Source organism: Lithobates pipiens, unplaced genomic scaffold (genome assembly GCF_037356315.1).
Source record: "Lithobates pipiens isolate NorthernLeopardFrog02 unplaced genomic scaffold, aLitPip1_a1.2 Scaffold_10, whole genome shotgun sequence".
NCBI lineage: Eukaryota > Metazoa > Chordata > Amphibia > Anura > Ranidae > Lithobates > Lithobates pipiens.
In genome coordinates this window covers 27,345,490-27,364,207 of record NW_027507686.1, presented here as the reverse complement: position 1 = coordinate 27,364,207, position 18,718 = coordinate 27,345,490, and the positions used below count along the sequence as shown (strand labels likewise).

General features: G+C 43.0%; 1 protein-coding gene across 2 annotated transcripts in view; it reads left to right on the top strand.

Moving 5' to 3' along the window:
- Positions 1–10,105, top strand: part of LOC143928333 (dual specificity protein phosphatase 22-A-like) — an 83,173-nt gene extending 73,068 nt beyond the window's left edge. Inside the window, exons 8-9 of one of the 2 annotated variants that reach the window (XM_077453198.1) lie at positions 4,996–5,085; positions 9,705–10,105. In XM_077453198.1, the coding sequence (XP_077309324.1) occupies positions 4,996–5,085; positions 9,705–9,716 (102 nt within the window). In that variant the 3' untranslated portion in view covers positions 9,717–10,105. Of the gene's footprint in view, positions 1–4,995; positions 5,642–9,704 lie in introns of those variants that run through there. The other variant, XM_077453190.1, reaches the window with a different exon arrangement.
- The last annotated feature ends 8,613 nt before the right edge of the window (positions 10,106–18,718 follow it).

Below are 18,718 nucleotides of genomic sequence, written 5' to 3'. Positions count from 1 at the left end.
CGCGGGAGTGACGTAATTGCGGCTCCGGCGAATCACATCGCCGGAGCCGCGAGGCCCGGAAGTCGCTCCGGGATCCATGGTAGTGGCGAAGAGGAAGACAGAGGACCGCTTCAGGGGCTTCGTTCTCAGGTAAGTTATTCATAATGAGCTAGTATGCTATGCATACTAGCTCATTATGCCTTTGCCTTTGCAGGTTGCTCCCCCCCCCCATGGGTTTACAACCACTTTAACATCATCTATCACAGTATACAAAAAATTTGGGGTAACTATTGTGTTTTTTTTTATTTTTTATTCATTTAAATGTATTTTATTTCTAAAAATATTGTGCTTGAAAGACCGCAGTGTGACATAAAATATTGCAACGATCACCATTTTATTCTCTAGGGTCTCTGCTAAAAAATATATATATATAATGTTTTGTGGGTTCTAAGTCATTTTCTAGCAAGAAAAAAAGAAAAAGGAATTTAAACAAAAGGTTCCAGAAAAGTCCTGGTCAGCAAGTGGCCCCCTATTCTATGGGTGGGGGTGACAGGTCCTCTTTCTCCATAAATCCAGCTCATTGGAGGAATGGGATCTTTTTTGGAATGCAGAGATTTAAACATTTTTTTGCAAATAAAAAGATTTCAGTGGTCAGGTTCAGGTGACACGGCACGTCTTCTGTCTGCAGGGGAAGTTGCGATCCTTTTGCTTCCCTTTCCTGTCCGTCTCTTCTCATCGCGTGAGAGGTGCTCAGCGCACAGACATGCCTGTGGTTCACCGATGGCTGAGACAGGAAAGAAAACCTCCATGGTATTATTATTTTTTTTAATTTGGAGGGTCGGGGGGGTTGGGTCAAGTACAACTCCAAAAAAAAAAAAAAACTCCTCCTGCAAGGACATTATTACAGATTCTTGCCTGCTTATGCTCTGTAGATACCTTGATCGCCCACATCAAAGAGTTCACGTTTTTTAACTACTTGCTTTACTGCTACAGTGTGGGCCGGCTGTGCGGTATTATATATACAGTGCATCCGGAAAGTATTCGCAGCACTTCACTTTTTCCACATTTTGTTATGTTACAGCCTTAATCCAAAATGGATTAAATTCATTATTTTCCTCAAAATTCTACAAACAATACCCCATAATGACAATGTGAAAGAAGATTGTTTAAAATCTTTGCAAATTTATTAAAAAAAAAAAAAAAAAAAAAATCCCATGTCCATAAGAGTTCACAGCCTTTGCTCAATACTTTGGTGAAGCCCCTTTGGCACCATTTACAGCCTCAAGTCTTTTTGGGTATTATACTACAAGCTCGGCACACCTATTTTTGGGCAGTTTCTCCCGTTCCTCTTTGCAGGACCTCTCAAGCTCCATCAGGTTGGATGGGGAGTGTCGGTGAACAGCCATTTTCAGATCCCTCCAGAGACGTTCATTTGGGTTCCAGTCTGGGCTCTGGCTGAGCCACTCAACGACATTCACAGAGTTGTCCTGTAGCCACTCCTTTGTTATCTTGGCTGTGTGCTTAGGGTCGTTGTCCTGTTGGAAGATGAACCTTCTCCCCAGTCTGAGGTCCAGAGCGCTCCGGAGCAGGTTTTCATCAAGGATGTCTCTGTACATTGCTGTATTTATCTTTCCCTCGATCCTGACTAGTCTCCCAGTTCCTGTCACTGAAAAACATCCCCACAGCATGATGTTGCCACCACCATGCTTCACTGTAGGAATGGTATTGGCCAGGTGATGAGCGGTGCCTGGTTTCCTCCAGACACAATGCTTGCCATTCAGGCTAAAGAGTTCAATCTTTGTTTCATCAGACCAGAGAATTTTGTTTCTCATGGTCTGTGAGTCCTTCGGTTGTCTTTTGGCAAATTCCAGGCAGGCTGTCATGTGCCTTTTACTGAGGAGTGGCTTCCTTTTGGCCACTTTACCATACAGACCTGATTGGTGGAGTGCTGCAGAGATGGTTGTTCTTCTGGAAGGTTCTCCTCTCTCCACAGAAAAACAATGGAGCTCTGTCAGAGTGACCATCGGGTTCTTGGTCACCTCCCTGACTAAGGCCCTTCTTCCCCGATCGCTCAGTTTGGCTGGGCGGCCCACTCTAGGAAGAGTCCTGGTGGTTTCAAACTTCTTCTACTTATGGATAATGGAGGCCACTGTGCTCATTGGGACCTTCAATGCTGCAGACATTTTTCTGTACCCTTCCCCAGATCTGTGCCTCCATACAATCCTGTCTCTGAGGTCTACAGACAATTCCTTGGACTTCATGGCTTGGTTTGTGCTCTGACATGCACTGTTAACTGTGTAACCTTCTATAGACAGGTGTGTGCCTTTCCAAACCATGTCCAATCAATTGAGTTTACCACAGGTGGTCCAATCAAATTGTAAAAACATCTCAAGGAAACAGGATGCACCTGAGCTCAATTTCGAGTGTCATGGCAAAGGCTGTAATACTTCTGAACATGGGATTTTTTCATATTTATTTTTTAATGTGCCAATTTTTGTTTGCCTGGAAAAAACCCCCCCAGAACATCCCCTAATAAATGCAGCACATACAGTACACACATAAACACTGGTTAGGTACACATTTAACCCTTTGATCGCTCCCTAGATGTTAACAACTTCCCAGCCAGTGTCATTACTACAGTGACAGTATATATTTTTAGCACTAATCACTGTATTAGTGTCACTGGTTCCCACAAAGTGCCAGTTAGTGTCAGGCTGCTCGCCACAATATCACAGTGCCGCTATAAGTTGCTAATTACCACCATTATTATTATAAAAAATGTAATTAATTAAAAATTCCAGTATATATGCCATAGTTTGTAGACGCTACAACTTTTGAGCAAACCCATCAATATACACTTATTGGGATTTTTTTAAAACCAAAACATGTAGCAGAATACATATTGGCCTAAATTTATGAAGAAATTAGATTTTTGTACTTTTTTTTTTTTATTGGATAAGTTTTATAGCAGAAAGGTAAAAAAAAAAAAAAAAAATATATATATATATATATATATATATATATATATATATATATATATATATATATATATATATATATATATATATGTGTGTATATATATATATATATGTATATATATATATATATATATATATATATATATATGTGTGTATATATATATATATGTGTGTATATATATGTATATATGTATATATATATATATATATATGTATATATATATATATATTTTTCTTTTTTTTTTTTTTTTTATTCTCAGTCTTTTTTTATAGTGAAAAAAATAAAAACCCCAGAGGTGATAAAATACCACCAAAAGAAAGCCCTATTTGTGTGAAAAAAGGACATACATTTTATTTGTGTACAGCATTGCATGACCGCACAATTGTCAGTGAAAGTAACGCAGTGCCGTATCGAATCTTTTGGTGGTCAAGTGGTTAATTACTTTAGCAACATTTTCCCAAAACTTCGATTTGATTTTCGCTGTATTTTCACCACGATATACAGATTTATAGATTAGAGGTTGCGTAATATCCTTGCTGAACAGCGGCTGAGATTAAATAATTTGGTAACAGAAATAGTCTGCGGTTTATATTCAATCTGATCAAAATGTGATTTTGTACATTTTTTATTTAATTTCATATGTTTTATAGCAGAAAGGTAAGAATATTAGTATTTTTTTCAACATTTTCAGTCTTTTTTTATAGTGAAAAAAATAAAAACCCCGGAGCTAATAAAATACCGCCAAAGGAAAGCCCTATTTGTGCGAAAAAAGGACATCCATTTTATTTGTGTACAGCATTGCATGACTGCACAATTATCAAAGAAAAACTATTCCTCCCACTAATACCAATGATGGGGTATTAATCCTCCCACTAATACCAATGATGGGGCTCTATTCCTCCCGCTAATACCAATGATGGGGCACTAATCCTCCCACTAATACCAATGATGGGGCTCTATTCCTCCCACTAATACCAATGATGGGGCTCTATTCCTCCCACTAATACCAATGATGGGGTAATAATCCTCCCACTAATACCAATGATGGGGCACTATTCCTCCCACTAATACCAATGATGGGGTAATAATCCTCCCACTAATACCAATGATGGGGCTCTATTCCTCCCACTAATACCAATGATGGGGCTCTATTCCTCCCACTAATACCAATGATGGGGCACTATTCCTCCCACTAATACCAATGATGGGGTAATAATCCTCCCACTAATACCAATGATGGGGCTCTATTCCTCCCACTAATACCAATGATGGGGCTCTATTCCTCCCACTAATACCAATGATGGGGCACTATTCCTCCCACTAATACCAATGGTGGGGTAATAATCCTCCCACTAATACCAATGATGGGGCTCTATTCCTCCCACTAATACCAATGATGGGGCTCTATTCCTCCCACTAATACCAATGATGGGACACTAATCCCCCCACTAATACCAATGATGGGGCACTAATCCTTCCACTAATACCAATGATGGGGCACTATTCCTCCCACTAATACCAATGATGGGGTACTAATCCTCACACTAATACCAATGATGGGGCACTATTCCTCCCACTAATACCAATGATGGGGCACTAATACTCCTACTAGTATCAATGATGGGGTATTAATCCTCCCACTAATACCAATGATGGGGCACTATTCCTCCCACTAATACCAATGATGGGGCTCTATTCCTCCCACTAATACCAATGATGGGGCACTATTCCTCCCACTAATACAAATTATGGGGTATTAATCCTCCCACTGATACCAATGGGACTATTTCTCCCACTAATACCAATGATGGGGCACTAATCCTCCCACTAATATCAATGATGGGGCAGTACTCCTCCCACTGACACCAATGATGGGGACTATTTCTTCCTGTGCTACTCTCTTACTATGTTATTGTGGTGCTTACTACATTACTATATTACTATCTTACAATGTTACTTTGTTACTGTGTATGTAAATTTACATGTAGCGAGTATTCCCCTTCAATGACGTGATCTGTGATTTCGTTCCTCTTGCAGTACCGATCCTGGCTGCGGCAGGAATACGGACGGAATCCTTTCAATGATCAGGACAGAGTGGAGAAGTTATTGTCGGAGCGTGCGCAGAAGGTGAGTGTGAGGGAGACTCAGAACCGGTGGATTAACCAGCCGCATAGCGGATACAACTTACCGTACAAAGCTTACGGAGGAAGCACCAGGTGGACCAACTGACAATACATCCGTGACAATGCCCTCAACGTTATCGAGAAAAATCAAGGAGCCGATAAAACCAACTGGTGATCTGCCCATATGACTGTGTTTTCTGTAATTCGCCTGTGGGTCTGCACCCTCTTGTTATAGGACTCTTACCACTGCTGACTCCTTCTCTGGGCCCATTGGATGGGGTGAAGCTGTGTTGGGTTCAGTGGGGGGTGGGGCTAGAACCAGGGAACACACTGAATTTGCTCAGACAGATTGAGAAGAAGGTAAACATCTTAAAGGATGAATTAGAGGAAGAGACTCTCCACAGGAAGGTTAGACCCCCAAAGGTAGATTGATTGGATGAACAATGTTCAGGTGTTTCTGGAGTGCCGCTTTAAATAAAGCCAAATTTCTATTTAACACTGGAGATAATGCTATGCTGCCTGTGTACAATACTTGAAAATAAAAAATATTTTATTTTAAATTGATGAGTTGTATTTTTTAATTACATTTTTTTATAAACTATGCACACATTAAGATTGTGATCCAGTTGTGTGCAAATATCTTCCATATATTTTAGGGCTGTTACTGATTAAAAATTTTGTGTTAGATTAATCGATTTATTTTTTAATCGATTAATCGACTAATTTCGATTAATTATAACGCGCAGAAACATCCAACTACTTTTAGCTGATCTCCTTGCATTGCAACTCTGCATTAGTCAGTGGTAAATGTGGTATACACTATATACAATCCCCAGACACTAGTTAGTTTCTACAATCCATGACTTAACTTCACAGTTCACATAAATACTTTTTAAATTCAAACTGTAGCACTGATGTAAGTACATTTTTTTTTCACAGTAGCGTGACAATCCCTCCACCTCCAATCTAACTTATCACTCTCACCTTATGGCATGCACCCCTGTGCAAACAGGTGGTCATGCAAGCGGGTATCAAAAGGGTTAACATGGATTATAAACTTCTCTCACGTCTCCTTAGATCTCAGCAAGGACGCCAGGTCATGGGTAGAAAGAAAAGATCTAAGTGCTCACCGCTTAAGTATAAGATTAAATTTTTGTGTTCAAACACAAACTACTCACATAAAGATGATAAAAACACAGCATGTAAAGCCGACAATCGTGTTAGTTCCGTAGGGTAGCAGCGGGTGACGTCATGTGTAGCCCCCCCCCCCCCGTACGCGCTACGTTCAATCAGAACTTCAACGTCACCGGACTCCTCCCCCCTTCCCTTCGTTAGCAGACAGAGGCACTTGGGGAATTGGGGGGGAGTCCGGTGACGTCAATGTCCGTGACGTCACCAGATCTCAGACGGAACTCCTTGAAGACCCGGAAGCCGATGGAGAGGTGAGTATTTTGATCGATCAAAAAAATTTAAGATTAATCGAGGAATTAATCAGTAATTTCCACAGCCCTAATATATTTCTCTTAATACACAATGTGCATGTGCCTTTGTAGATGTGTTACATTTATATCTGGAGAGCGGCAATGTCATTACTGTAAAATATAACTTGTATCTGGTGAGCAGTGATGTCACTCCTGTATAATATCTTATATCTGGTAAGTGGTGATGTCACTCTTCTATAATAAATCCTTTATCAGGACAGAGATGAAGTCACCCCTGTATAATATAACTCATATCTGGAGACCAGTGATGTCACTTATTTATAATATAGCTTATATCTGGAGAGCAGTGATATCACTCCTGTATAAGATCTCATATCTGGTGAGTGGTGATGTCACTCCTCTATAATAAATCTTATATCTGGAAAGAGGCGATGTCACCCCTGTATAATATAACTTATACAGTGCCTTGCGAAAGTATTCGGCCCCCTTGAACTTTTCAACCATTTGCCACATTTCAGGCTTCAAACATAAAGATATAAAATTTTTATTTTTTGTGAAGAATCACCAACAAGTGGGACACAATTGTGAAGTGGAACGAAATCTATTGGATTTTTGAAACTTTTTTTAACTAATAAAAAAATGAAAAGTGGTGCGTGCAAAATTATTCGGCCCCCTTGCGTTAATACTTTGTAGAGCCACCTTTTGCTGCGATTACAGCTGCAAGTCGCTTGGGGTATGTCTCTATCAGTTTTGCACATCGAGAGACTGAAATTCTTGCCCATTCTTCCTTGCAAAACAGCTGGAGCTCAGTGAGGTTGGATGGAGAGCGTTTGTGAACAGCAGTTTTCAGCTCTTTCCACAGATTCTCGATTGGATTCAGGTCTGGACTTTGACTTGGCCATTCTAACACCTGGATACGTTTATTTGTGAACCATTCCTTTGTAGATTTTGCTGTATGTTTGGGATCATTGTCTTGTTGGAAGATAAATCTCCGTCCCAGTTTCAGGTCTTTTGCAGACTCCAACAGGTTTTCATCCAGAATGGTCCTGTATTTGGCTGCATCCATCTTCCCCTCAATTTTAACCATCTTCTCTGTCCCTGCTGAAGAAAAGCAGGCCCAAACCATGATGCTGCCACCACCATGTTTGACAGTGGGGATGGTGTGTTGAGGGTGATGAGCTGTGTTGCTTTTACGCCAAACATATCATTTTGCATTGTAGGCAAAAAGTTGGATTTTGGTTTCATCTGACCAGAGCACCTTCTTCCACATGTTTGGTGTGTCTCCCAGGTGGCTTGTGGCAAACTTTAGACAAGACTTTTTATGGATATCTTTGAGAAATGGCTTTCTTCTTGCCACTCTTCCATAAAGGCCAGATTTGTGCAGTGTACGACTGATTGTTGTCCTATGGACAGACTCTCCCACCTCAGCTGTAGTTCTCTGCAGTTCATCCAGACTGATCATGGGCCTCTTGGCTGCATCTCTGATCAGTCTTCTCCTTGTCTGAGCTGAAAGTTTAGAGGGACGGCCAGGTCTTGGTAGATTTGCAGTGGTCTGATACTCCTTCCATTTCAAAATGATCGCTTGCACAGTGCTCCTTGGGATGTTTAAAGCTTGGGAAATCTTTTTGTATCCAAATCCGACTTTAAACTTCTCCACAACAGTATTACGGACCTGCCTGGTGTGTTCCTTGGTCTTCATGATGCTCTCTGTGCTTTCAACAGAACCCTGAGACTATCACAGAGCAGGTGCATTTATACAGAGACTTGATTACACACAGGTGGATTCTATTTATCACCATCAGTCATTTAGGACAACATTGGATCATTCAGAGATCCTCGCTGAACTTCTGGAGTGAGTTTGCTGCACTGAAAGTAAAGGGGCCGAATAATTTTGCACCCACCACTTTTCAGTTTTTTATTTGCTAAAAAAGTTTAAATTATCCAATAGATTTCGTTCCACTTCACAATTGTGTCCCACTTGTTGGTGATTCTTCACAAAAAATTAAAATGTTATATCTTTATGTTTGAGGCCTGAAATGTGGCAAAAGGTTGAAAAGTTCAAGGGGGGCCGAATACTTTCGCAAGGCACTGTATCTGGTGAGTGGTGATGTCACTCTTCTATAATAAATCCTTTATCTGGACAGAGATGAAGTCGCCCCTGTATAATATAACTTATATCTGGAGAGCGGTGATGTCACTCCTGGATAATATATCTTATATCTGGAGAGGGATGATGTCACTCCTTCCTGTATACTATAACTTATTGTATATCTGGGGAGCAATGATGTTACTCCTGCATAATTTAACTTATATCTGGAGACCGGAGATGTCACTCCTCTATAATATAATTTATATCTGGAGAGCGGTGATGTCACTCCTGTATAATATAACTTATATCTGGCGTAGTGATGGCGTGGAAATATATTCCATGTACAGTATGTGGTGTCATATATGTCACTGTAGGATGTAGAATTGTAGATAGAATGTATCTGATTATTGGGATCATATGACATGACCTTATTTAGGCCTCTTGTACATGATACTCCTTTTTTTGTATGTATTTGGGTGCATTTTCTCGCATATGCGTTCACGCAATTTCGCGCACGAAAACTTATTCCCGTGTTTTTGGTCTGCACAATATGTAAATGGCCATTTTCACACATTTGTGTGCAAACTCACGTATGTGCGCACATTTGGCATAAATTACTGACCAAAAATGCAGATTTTTCTACTTATTTTTTTTTAATTGAAGAATGCAGGGTGCTGGTTCACGCGCCTGTGTGCAGAGGCACATTACAATTAATGGGCTGCATTTTAGCTCAGTAAAAGAACAAAGCTGTACTGAGCTTTTCCAAGCTGCAGGGTGCAAGAGGCCTTACTACCAGTAATAATAATATTCTTCCCTATTGAAACAAAAAATAAAAAATAATAATATTCTTCCCTCTTCCTGTATATAATGTTATTAGCCTCGCAGTGTATTCTGGAGAATCGGAGGATGCAGTCGATGGTATTCAGTGTTGGTGACTAATGTTATATTCTTTTTTTTAGGGGGGGGGGATTCTGGCTAGTTGGGGGTGGTTGTGCGGCCTACTAAGCTCACAAGGCAATAACACTATATGTTAATGTTGAACAAACATACAAAATGTGATGAATTCAATTGCAAACATTTTTCTGTTCATAGAATACACCATAAGCTCCTGAAGAAGCGTCTGTTGAATAAGCGCAACGTGTAGAGCTGAGTTTTAATATGAACACACTACCTCTTCAGTTTTTCTCATTCCTGTAGAGTGATCTGTTTGGTCCTCTGATTTTTTTTGATAAGTACTTTGTATGTATGTAGGTGGTGCGTTGTTTAGGCACATTTTTTGAAAAATCTATGAAATTTTATGTAATTGTCTTGATTCTATTTTTGTAATGAATGTATTTTTAATATATACTGGTGTCCTGCCTGCAAAGTCCATCATCCAAAAAATGTATCTTTTAATAAAACTAATTATCGGGACGTGGCATTATATACAGAAGTGTCGTATCCACAGCGCCACTCTGTGGTGATACGAATGTTTAATGAATGTTTTATTCTGGTGTCGGTCTTCTGACTCTGTACATTGATTATTTTGTATTTATGTATTATGTTTGCGGTGTAATTGGGTCAGTAAAGTAAATACTTGGGAGCGGGACAATTTGGGGGATACCAGTTTTTGTGACGTGTGTTCTGGGTTTTATCCTTTAGCCACACAAAGCGTTTGCTGACTAGAGATCCAACCACCCATGCAGCGCCAGGACAAGGGGTGGGCAGGAGGGACGGTCGCCCTGGGCACTGTGGTATCATGTGAGCTGGGGGGGGGGGCACCGCAAGGAAATTAAGGGGGAGGGCATTTGTGTTGAGAGGACAAATTTGGGGGGGGGGGCAGCAGGGGAAAATAATTGTTATAGGAGGAGAAATATGGGGGGGGATGAAGGGGTCCTTGTCCTTGGTGCCCTGTACACACGGTTGGACTTCCCAATGGAAAATGTGCGATCGGATCTTGTTGTCAGAAAATTTGATTGTGTGTGGGCTCCATCGGACTTTTTCCGTATTTTTGTCTGAATTCAGACTCGAAACGGATCAAAAGACGCGCGGGACTCCTGTGCAAATTCGCACCGGATCTGCAGCGGAGATATGTGAACCGGCTCCATAGAGAGCCAGTCGAAATCTCCTGCTATTGCGAATTGGATGCAGAAAAACCCGCATCCAATTCGCAATGGTGTGAACCCAGCCCCACACAGATAATTTTTCGATCCGAATTCCAATCATTCTGAAAATGAGGAATTTCTTAGAAAACAAATAAAACAAAACTTTTTTTACTGGCCAGATCACCAGGTTAAAATATTGGAAAGAAAGTCTAAATGAGGAATGAGTCTAAATGAGGAAAACGAATGCAGCCACCACATCTAAGGATTGGTAAACTGCAATATAATACATTGCTTTAAGGCTGGATTGAGGCTAGTCTGCCCTAATCGCAACATTAAGGGCCGGTTCACACTGCAGGCGAGGCGAGGCGACTCCGACTTGCCTCGCCGCGACCTGCAGCGGCCTCGGCGGCGACTTGCAAATGACTTCTGTATAGAAGTCAATGCAAGTCGCCCCGAGGTCGCCCAAAAGTAGTACAGGAACCTTTTTTCTGAGTCGGAGCGACTCGAGTCGCTCCTCTCAGAACGGTTCCATTGTACAGAACGGGGGCGACTTGCGAGAGCGAGGCGAGGCGAGTCGTGTCACCTCGCATCGCCCGCTGTGTGAACCGGCTCTAACGGATGGCTGGATCTCATGGTTGGCGGGAACATGCCCGGTTGGGGCACCATGTTATCCGCTAGTGAAAGGTGAAAAAAAAGAGCAAAAATCCAAATGACGAAAGAAAATAACACACGACACCACTTCCTTCTGTGGCTCCCAAAATCACATACAAGTCCAGATATTGGATGATGCATATTATCACTAAAATTATTTTGATATTTCTGATCTGTTCTCTAAACCATCAATCTGGTCTATCATGTCACCCCCGTTGCCTATCCCCCCCATCCCCCACCCCCCCCCCCCCCCCAGGCTCCACGCACTCCGCTCCAGTTTTTGAAAATGGTTCCTATTCCTTGTACTTCTCCTTTCTACGAATCATCATTGAAGTAATGGGAAGACATTGCAATGCACAGAACTACTTTCATTTTCTACGCGCCGGTAGAGATGAACAGAGTGATCTCCATGAATTTGGAATCAGCGATTTCGCATTCGTCTTAATTTCTTTGAAAATAGCTGAAAATTTGACCACGAGGTGCAAATAGAAAAAGAAAGTTTGTAAAATTTGAAATACTTAGAATTCATTTTTTTTTTAACCTGATTTTCTCATTGTCAGCCCCATTTTCTTAACCACTTAAAGTGGAGGGCCACCCTAAAAAAACAAACAAACAGCATTAATATTCAAAAAAAAAGAAGAAAAAACAAACATTTGAAAAAAACAAAAACAAATTTTATCTTACCAGAAACCCCTGTTGCTAGGCAGTCTTCCTAATCTGCCTCTTCCTACTCCGCGGTGATCTTCGGTCTTCTCTCCTCATTGCATTGTCTTCTGTGTTCTGGGAATTGTGTGTTTCCTAACACAGCGCGTCCCATTCACAAAGCGCCGCGCGACTCGCGTATGCGCAGTAGGAAACGGGCAGTGAAGCCGCAAGGGACCCCACCTGCCTTAGTGAGGAAGGTGGCTCCGGGACCCCAGAGGCGAGGGACGGGTCGGCCTGTGGGCGGCCAACAGCACGGGCGCCCTGGAAAGGTAAGTGTCCTTATTAAAAGTCAGCAGCTACTTTTTTTTTAGCTGCTGACTTTAACCACTTCCCACCCGGCCAATGCATATATACGGCCCGGTGGGAGCCGTCTACTCCTGATAGGATGTTCAGGAACGTCCTTCAGGAGTAGCGGGATCGCGCGCGCGCGTGCCCGCGCAGCGACGCGATCCCGATGTGCTCGTGTCACCCGGACACGGCACATCTCAGATCGGCAGGAGGGCTCTGTGATTGGCCCTCCTGATCACATGACGGCCGTGTCCAATCACGGCCGTCATGTGATGTAAACAAACAGCCGGTTGCTAGGCAATCGGCTCTCCTCTCCTCACACGGAAGTCGTCGCTGAGGAGAGGAGAGCAGAACGCTGCAGCCGGCTGATGATCAGTGAGTATGGGCTGCTTTTTACAGCTTTTTACTCACTGATCATCAGTGTAGTGTAAACACACAACACACCACACAGTACAAACACAGTCCCCACATATGTCCCCAAAACACACATGTCCCCAAAACATACATGTCCCCAAATAATAAAAACACATGTCCCTAATAATAAAAACATGTCCCCCACATATGTCCCACTAAAATCACATGTCCCAATGATTATCTGCACACATATGTACGTGATCACCTGCACACATATGTACATGATCATTTGCGTACATATGTCCGTGATCACACAAACCAATTATTATACACTTAACGGAATTTTTTTTACCAAAAACATGTAGCAGAATACATTTTGGCTTAAATTTATGACAAAATTTGATTTTATTGGATTTCTTTTCAAATAGAAAAAAGAAAATATTGTTTTTTTTCCAAATTTCCGCTTTTTTTGCGCTTATATCGCAAAAAAAACGGAGTCGTGAATAAATAACACCAAAATAAAGCTCTATTTGTGCGAACAAAATGATAACAATTTCATTTGGGTACAGTGTAGCATGACCGCGCAATTGTCACTGAAAGCGATAGAGCGCTGAAAGCTGAAAATTGGGCTGGGAAGGAAGGGGGTAAAAGTGCCCTGTATTGTAGTGGTTAAAAAAGAAATATTCCCCCGCTTGAACACCCCTTTAACCTTGGGAAGATTCACACCCCTTTGTGATCAGGCCATCTTTTGCCTTACTTTAACTGACAATTGCGCAGTATTGTGGTGCTGTACCCAAATAAAATGTATGTCCTTTTTTTTCCCACAAATAGAGCTTTTGTTGTTATTTGATCCCGTGTGCGTTTTTTTTTTTTGCGCTATAAACAAAAGAAAAAGGTCAATTTTGAAAAAAACGATATTTTTTTACTTTCTGCTATAAAACACACCAAATAAAAAATGTAAAGAATCTAATTTCTTCATCAATTTAGGCCACTATATATTCTGCTACATATTTTTGGTAAAAAATCCCAATAAACGTATATTGATTGGTTTGTACAAAAGTTATAGCGTCTGTAAATTATGGGATATTTTTATGGATTTTTTCTTTATTTTTTACTAGTAATGGCGGCAATCAGCGACTTCTAGCGGGGACTGCGATATTGCAGCAGACATACTGGTCACTAACTGACACCTTTGACACTTTTTTTTGGAACCAGTAACACCAATACAGTGAACAGTGCTCAAAATATGCACTGTCACTGTACTAATGACACTGGCAGGGAAGGGGTTAACATCTAGTGTGATCAAAGGGTTCAAAGTGTGCCTAACTATGTGTAATATGTGTGCTGTTTTTACTAAGCAATCTGCTCTGCAGGAAGAAAAAAACACAGGCCTCTCTTCGGTAGTGTCCGGAGACGATCATCGGGTAGGTACCTGATCAGGCGCAGAGCGGCCACCCTGCCGCAGTATATCTGTGGTGGACGGTTGTAAAGTGATTCAACAATACTGAAGAGACCAGAAATGGTTTTTGTTTTTCCCTGTGACATCATAACAGAGAAGCTGCTGGGAGGTCAGCTCCTATTGACATTGACACACCCCCAGAACAATCTCCCCCAAGAGCTATTTACCTCCATAGGTGGGCGGGTTCTTGAGATCCCAGTATTTTCATTGTTTTGCTGGGAAGGAAATTAATAAACAGTAAAACCTCGGAGTAACACAGTTTACGAGCGTCTCGCAATACAAGTTGTTTTAAAAAAAAAAATCCTGACTCAATTTGCGTGTGTTTTCTCGCAAGACGAGCAGTAAGGATGAGCTCAGGCATGTTCGCACAGCCCATGTGCAGAGCCCGCCAGGAAGTCGGCGCTGCGCTAATCACAGGCAGTGAGACATTTCCCGATCTCTGCAGCCGAGCACCGGGACAATGTCTCACTGCCTGTGATTAGTGCAGTGCCGACTTCCTGGCAGGCTCTGCACGTGGGTTGTGCGAACATCCTAAAAGACAGTTACCCCTGCAGTGTGGAGTGGTACCCTTGCAGTATGGAGTGGTACCCTTGCAGTATGGAGTGGTATCCTTGCAGTGTGGAATTGTACCCTTGCAGTATGGAGTGATACCCTTGCAGTGTGGAGTGGTACCCTTGCAATATGGAGTGGTACCCTTGCAGTGTGGAATGGTACCCGTGCAGTGTGGAGTGGTACCTTTGCACTGTGGAGTGGTACCCTTGCAGTGTGGAGTGGTACCCTTGCACTGTGGAGTGGTACCCTTGCAGTATGGAGTGGTACCCTTGCACTGTGGAGTGGTACCCTTGCAGTATGGAGTGGTATCCTTGCAGTATGGAGTGGTACCCTTGCAGTATGGAGTGGTACCATTGCAGTGTGGAGTGGTACCCTTGCAGTATGGAGTGGTACCATTGCAGTGTGGAGTGGTACCCTTGCAGTATGGAGTGGTACCATTGCAGTGTGGAGTGGTACCCTTGCAGTATGGAGTGGTACCATTGCAGTGTGGAGTGGTACCCTTGCAGTATGGAGTGGTACCATTGCAGTGTGGAGTGGTACCCTTGCAGGGTGGAGTGGTACCCTTGCAGTATGGAGTGGTACCCTTGCACTGTGGAGTGGTACCCTTGCAGTGTGGAGTGGTACCATTGCAGTGTGGAGTGGTACCCTTGCAGTGTGGAGTGGTACCCTTGCAGTATGGAGTGGTACCATTGCAGTGTGGAGTGGTACCCTTGCACTGTGGAGTGGTACCCTTGCAGTATGGAGTGGTACCATTGCAGTGTGGAGTGGTACCCTTGCACTGGGGAGTGGTACCCTTGCAGTATGGAGTGGTATCCTTGCAGTATGGAGTGGTACCCTTGCAGTATGGAGTGGTACCATTGCAGTGTGGAGTGGTACCCTTGCAGTATGGAGTGGTACCATTGCAGTGTGGAGTGGTACCCTTGCAGTATGGAGTGGTACCATTGCAGTGTGGAGTGGTACCCTTGCAGTATGGAGTGGTACCATTGCAGTGTGGAGTGGTACCCTTGCAGTATGGAGTGGTACCATTGCAGTGTGGAGTGGTATCCTTGCAGTATGGAGTGGTACCCTTGCAGTGTGGAGTAGTACCATTGCAGTATGGAGTGGTACCCTTGCACTGCAGTGTTGCGCTGGCCATACTTGTGGCAATTTAATAACATAATAAAGTCACTGAAGACATAAAATGGTGATTCCATCAACCTCAAGGGAACAGAATCCAAATCATTGGTGGAAAAATTGCATTTTACAGAATTGCTGTAATTTCTTTTCAATTTCTTATTCAATGATTTAAATTGGATTAATCTTTTTAAGCTGTATGGAAGCCGTTGACTTGTTGCCCAGTTACACAATCAAACAAATTTTGGTGGTTGTTCAAACTTGTGGGTGATGGACGCTTAGATTCTCACAAATGACTTGCTGACTTATGCCGCGTACTTAGTCCGCTGAAATGCATTTCAGCGGCCAATTCGATCGTGTGTGGGCTTCAGCGGACTTTTCCAGTGTGAAGTCCGGCGGACTAAGAAAGTATTTTTGCACTCCAATCTTCCCGTCGGACTTGGGTTTCAGCGGACAATCCATTCATCAGTGGGCTAGTCCGGCGGACTAAGAATGACGCATGCTCAGAAGCAAGTACAAGAAGGAAGCTATTGGCTACTGGCTATTGAACTTCCTTTTTCTAGTCCCGTCCTACGTGCTGTACGTCATCGCGCTTGCAAACGCCGGACTTTCTGTGTGCCCGTGTGTGGCCAAGTCCATTCGGTAGAAAGTCCGCCGGACTATCCGCCGGTTTGTATGTCGGACTAATTACGCCGGACAATTCGATCGTGTGTGTACGCGGCATTATGTGCTATTCCTGGTGGATGGAAAGCCGAGGAATTGGCTGAAAATTGTTCATGGCTAGCCTGATGCCCCGTACACATGATCTGAAAATCGCACAACAGATCATCCAACCTTTTACGCTTACTAGTCGCAAGTAGAAATTGAATAGGTTACTAAAGTCACGTAAATTCTCGTACGACAGAAAAAAAAAATCAGAAGTGATGTTTTGTGTTGTAGTGTATTTGTATTGTATTTTCAGACAACAACTGTACTGACTAAATGAAAATCGTACGATCTGGTATTGTACGAGGAAAATTTACGCACATGTCTGATGTAATAATATCTGAGTACCTGTCGTGATCGGCTCTCGAAAGCTCTGCACCAATGATCTGATTATCGTACGATCGCGTCGAAAGCAGTATTTTTCGTACGATTGTCGGATCGTGTGTACGGGCCATTAAGGTCCATTTTTAGGGTTTGCTTTATCATAAAATAGGCATTGATCATCATGTCAGAGCTTTGTTTAAAAACAAACCACTGTAACAGTCCACTTGAAATTTTAGGCAAATTTTTGTGAAATTGTGGTAAAGCAAAATTGGTAATTTTACTGCAAAATTATATTTGCTGAAATCACCTCGCCCATCTTTAGTAATCAATCAAAACACCCACAAAACAATAGGCAATGTGCTGATAACCACAGAAATGGGAAAAAGGCAATATCTGCACCAGCTTCCTTGTCAGCTGCAGGGCAAACAGTTTGACCACAGGGTCCCCAGCTCTGGGATTGGTTAGTGGCAAAGAAAGTGCCTTATGTAAAGTCCATCAGCCTGTGCTTGTGACAGCATTTCCTGCTGACCAAGCTGCCTGACTAGTTTGTTTACTCCTGTTGACAACCATTGCTACGTATTGGCTTTCTCTTCTCCAACCGTTACTATCCACTGGCGTGCTGAGCTGACCTTTGGCATGTTATTGAATATCTTTGTTATTGGCAGCATGCCCTGACCTTTGCTATGTTACCAGATACCTCTACTGTCTGCTGCCTGCCTGACCTTTGCTATGTTACCAGATACCTCTACTGTCTGCTGCCTGCCTGACCTTTGCTACATTCTTGGATTTATTTACTGCCCAATGCTTGCCCTGACCTTTGCTATGTTACTGGATTGCTCTACTGTTGACTGCCTGTCTTGACCTTTGATATGTTCTTTGATTCCTCTACTGCCTGCTGTCTGTATTGATCTTTGCTATGTAAATTAATACCTCTACTGTTATCTGCCTGACCTAACCTTTGCTATGTTCTTGGATTTCTGTACTGCATCTTGCCTGCCCAGACCTTTGTGAAATTACTGGCAGGAGCGTTGGGGGGGCTGAAGCCCCGAATGTGCCCCCCGAAAATCCCAGAGTCTCAGGCATGCAGCTTTCCATTGTTAGCCCCGAGCGGTGAGCGCCAGGACCGATCTGATTCCGAGCGTGGCCGAGTACCGCCGAGTAAGTCCGAGTGTGGCCGAGTCCTGCCGAGTGTGGCCGAGTGCCATAGCAGGCCCCGCCTTCTGGAGCCTGCAATGTCTATGATGGATGTCCCACTGGCCCAATGTCGGGACCACGGGACGCGTAACGTCCATCATAGGCGCCGTAGGCTCCAGAAGGCAGGAATTACAATGTGGCCACTGTGGTCAGTGTAGGTAGGTCAGTGTAGGAAGGTCAGTGTATGTAGGTCACTACTGTCAGTGTATGTAGGTCAGTGTATGTAGGTCAGGTAGGTCAGTGTATGTAGGTCATGTAGGTGACTACTGTCAGTGTACGTAGGTCACTACTGTCAGTGTATGTAGGTCACGTATGTCACGGCCCAGCCAAAAAAAAGCCTGCGTCACATATACCACTTCCCCCCCCCCCCCGTTTTCGGCCTTGGACTTTGGGCTGGAGCCCCTGGTCTTTTTGCCACCTAGCCACGCCCCTGGTTACTGGATATTCCTACCATCTGCTGCCTGCCTTGATCTTTGCTACATTACCGGATACCTCCACAGTGGGCTGCCTGCCCTGACCTTTGATACATTCTTGATTCCTTTACTGCCTGCCCTGACCTTTGATACATTCTTAATTCCTTTACTGCCTGCCCTGCCCTGCCCTTTGCTATATTGCTGAATGCCTCTACTATGGGCTACATGCCCTGACCTTTTCTATGCCTAATGCATGCCTTGAGT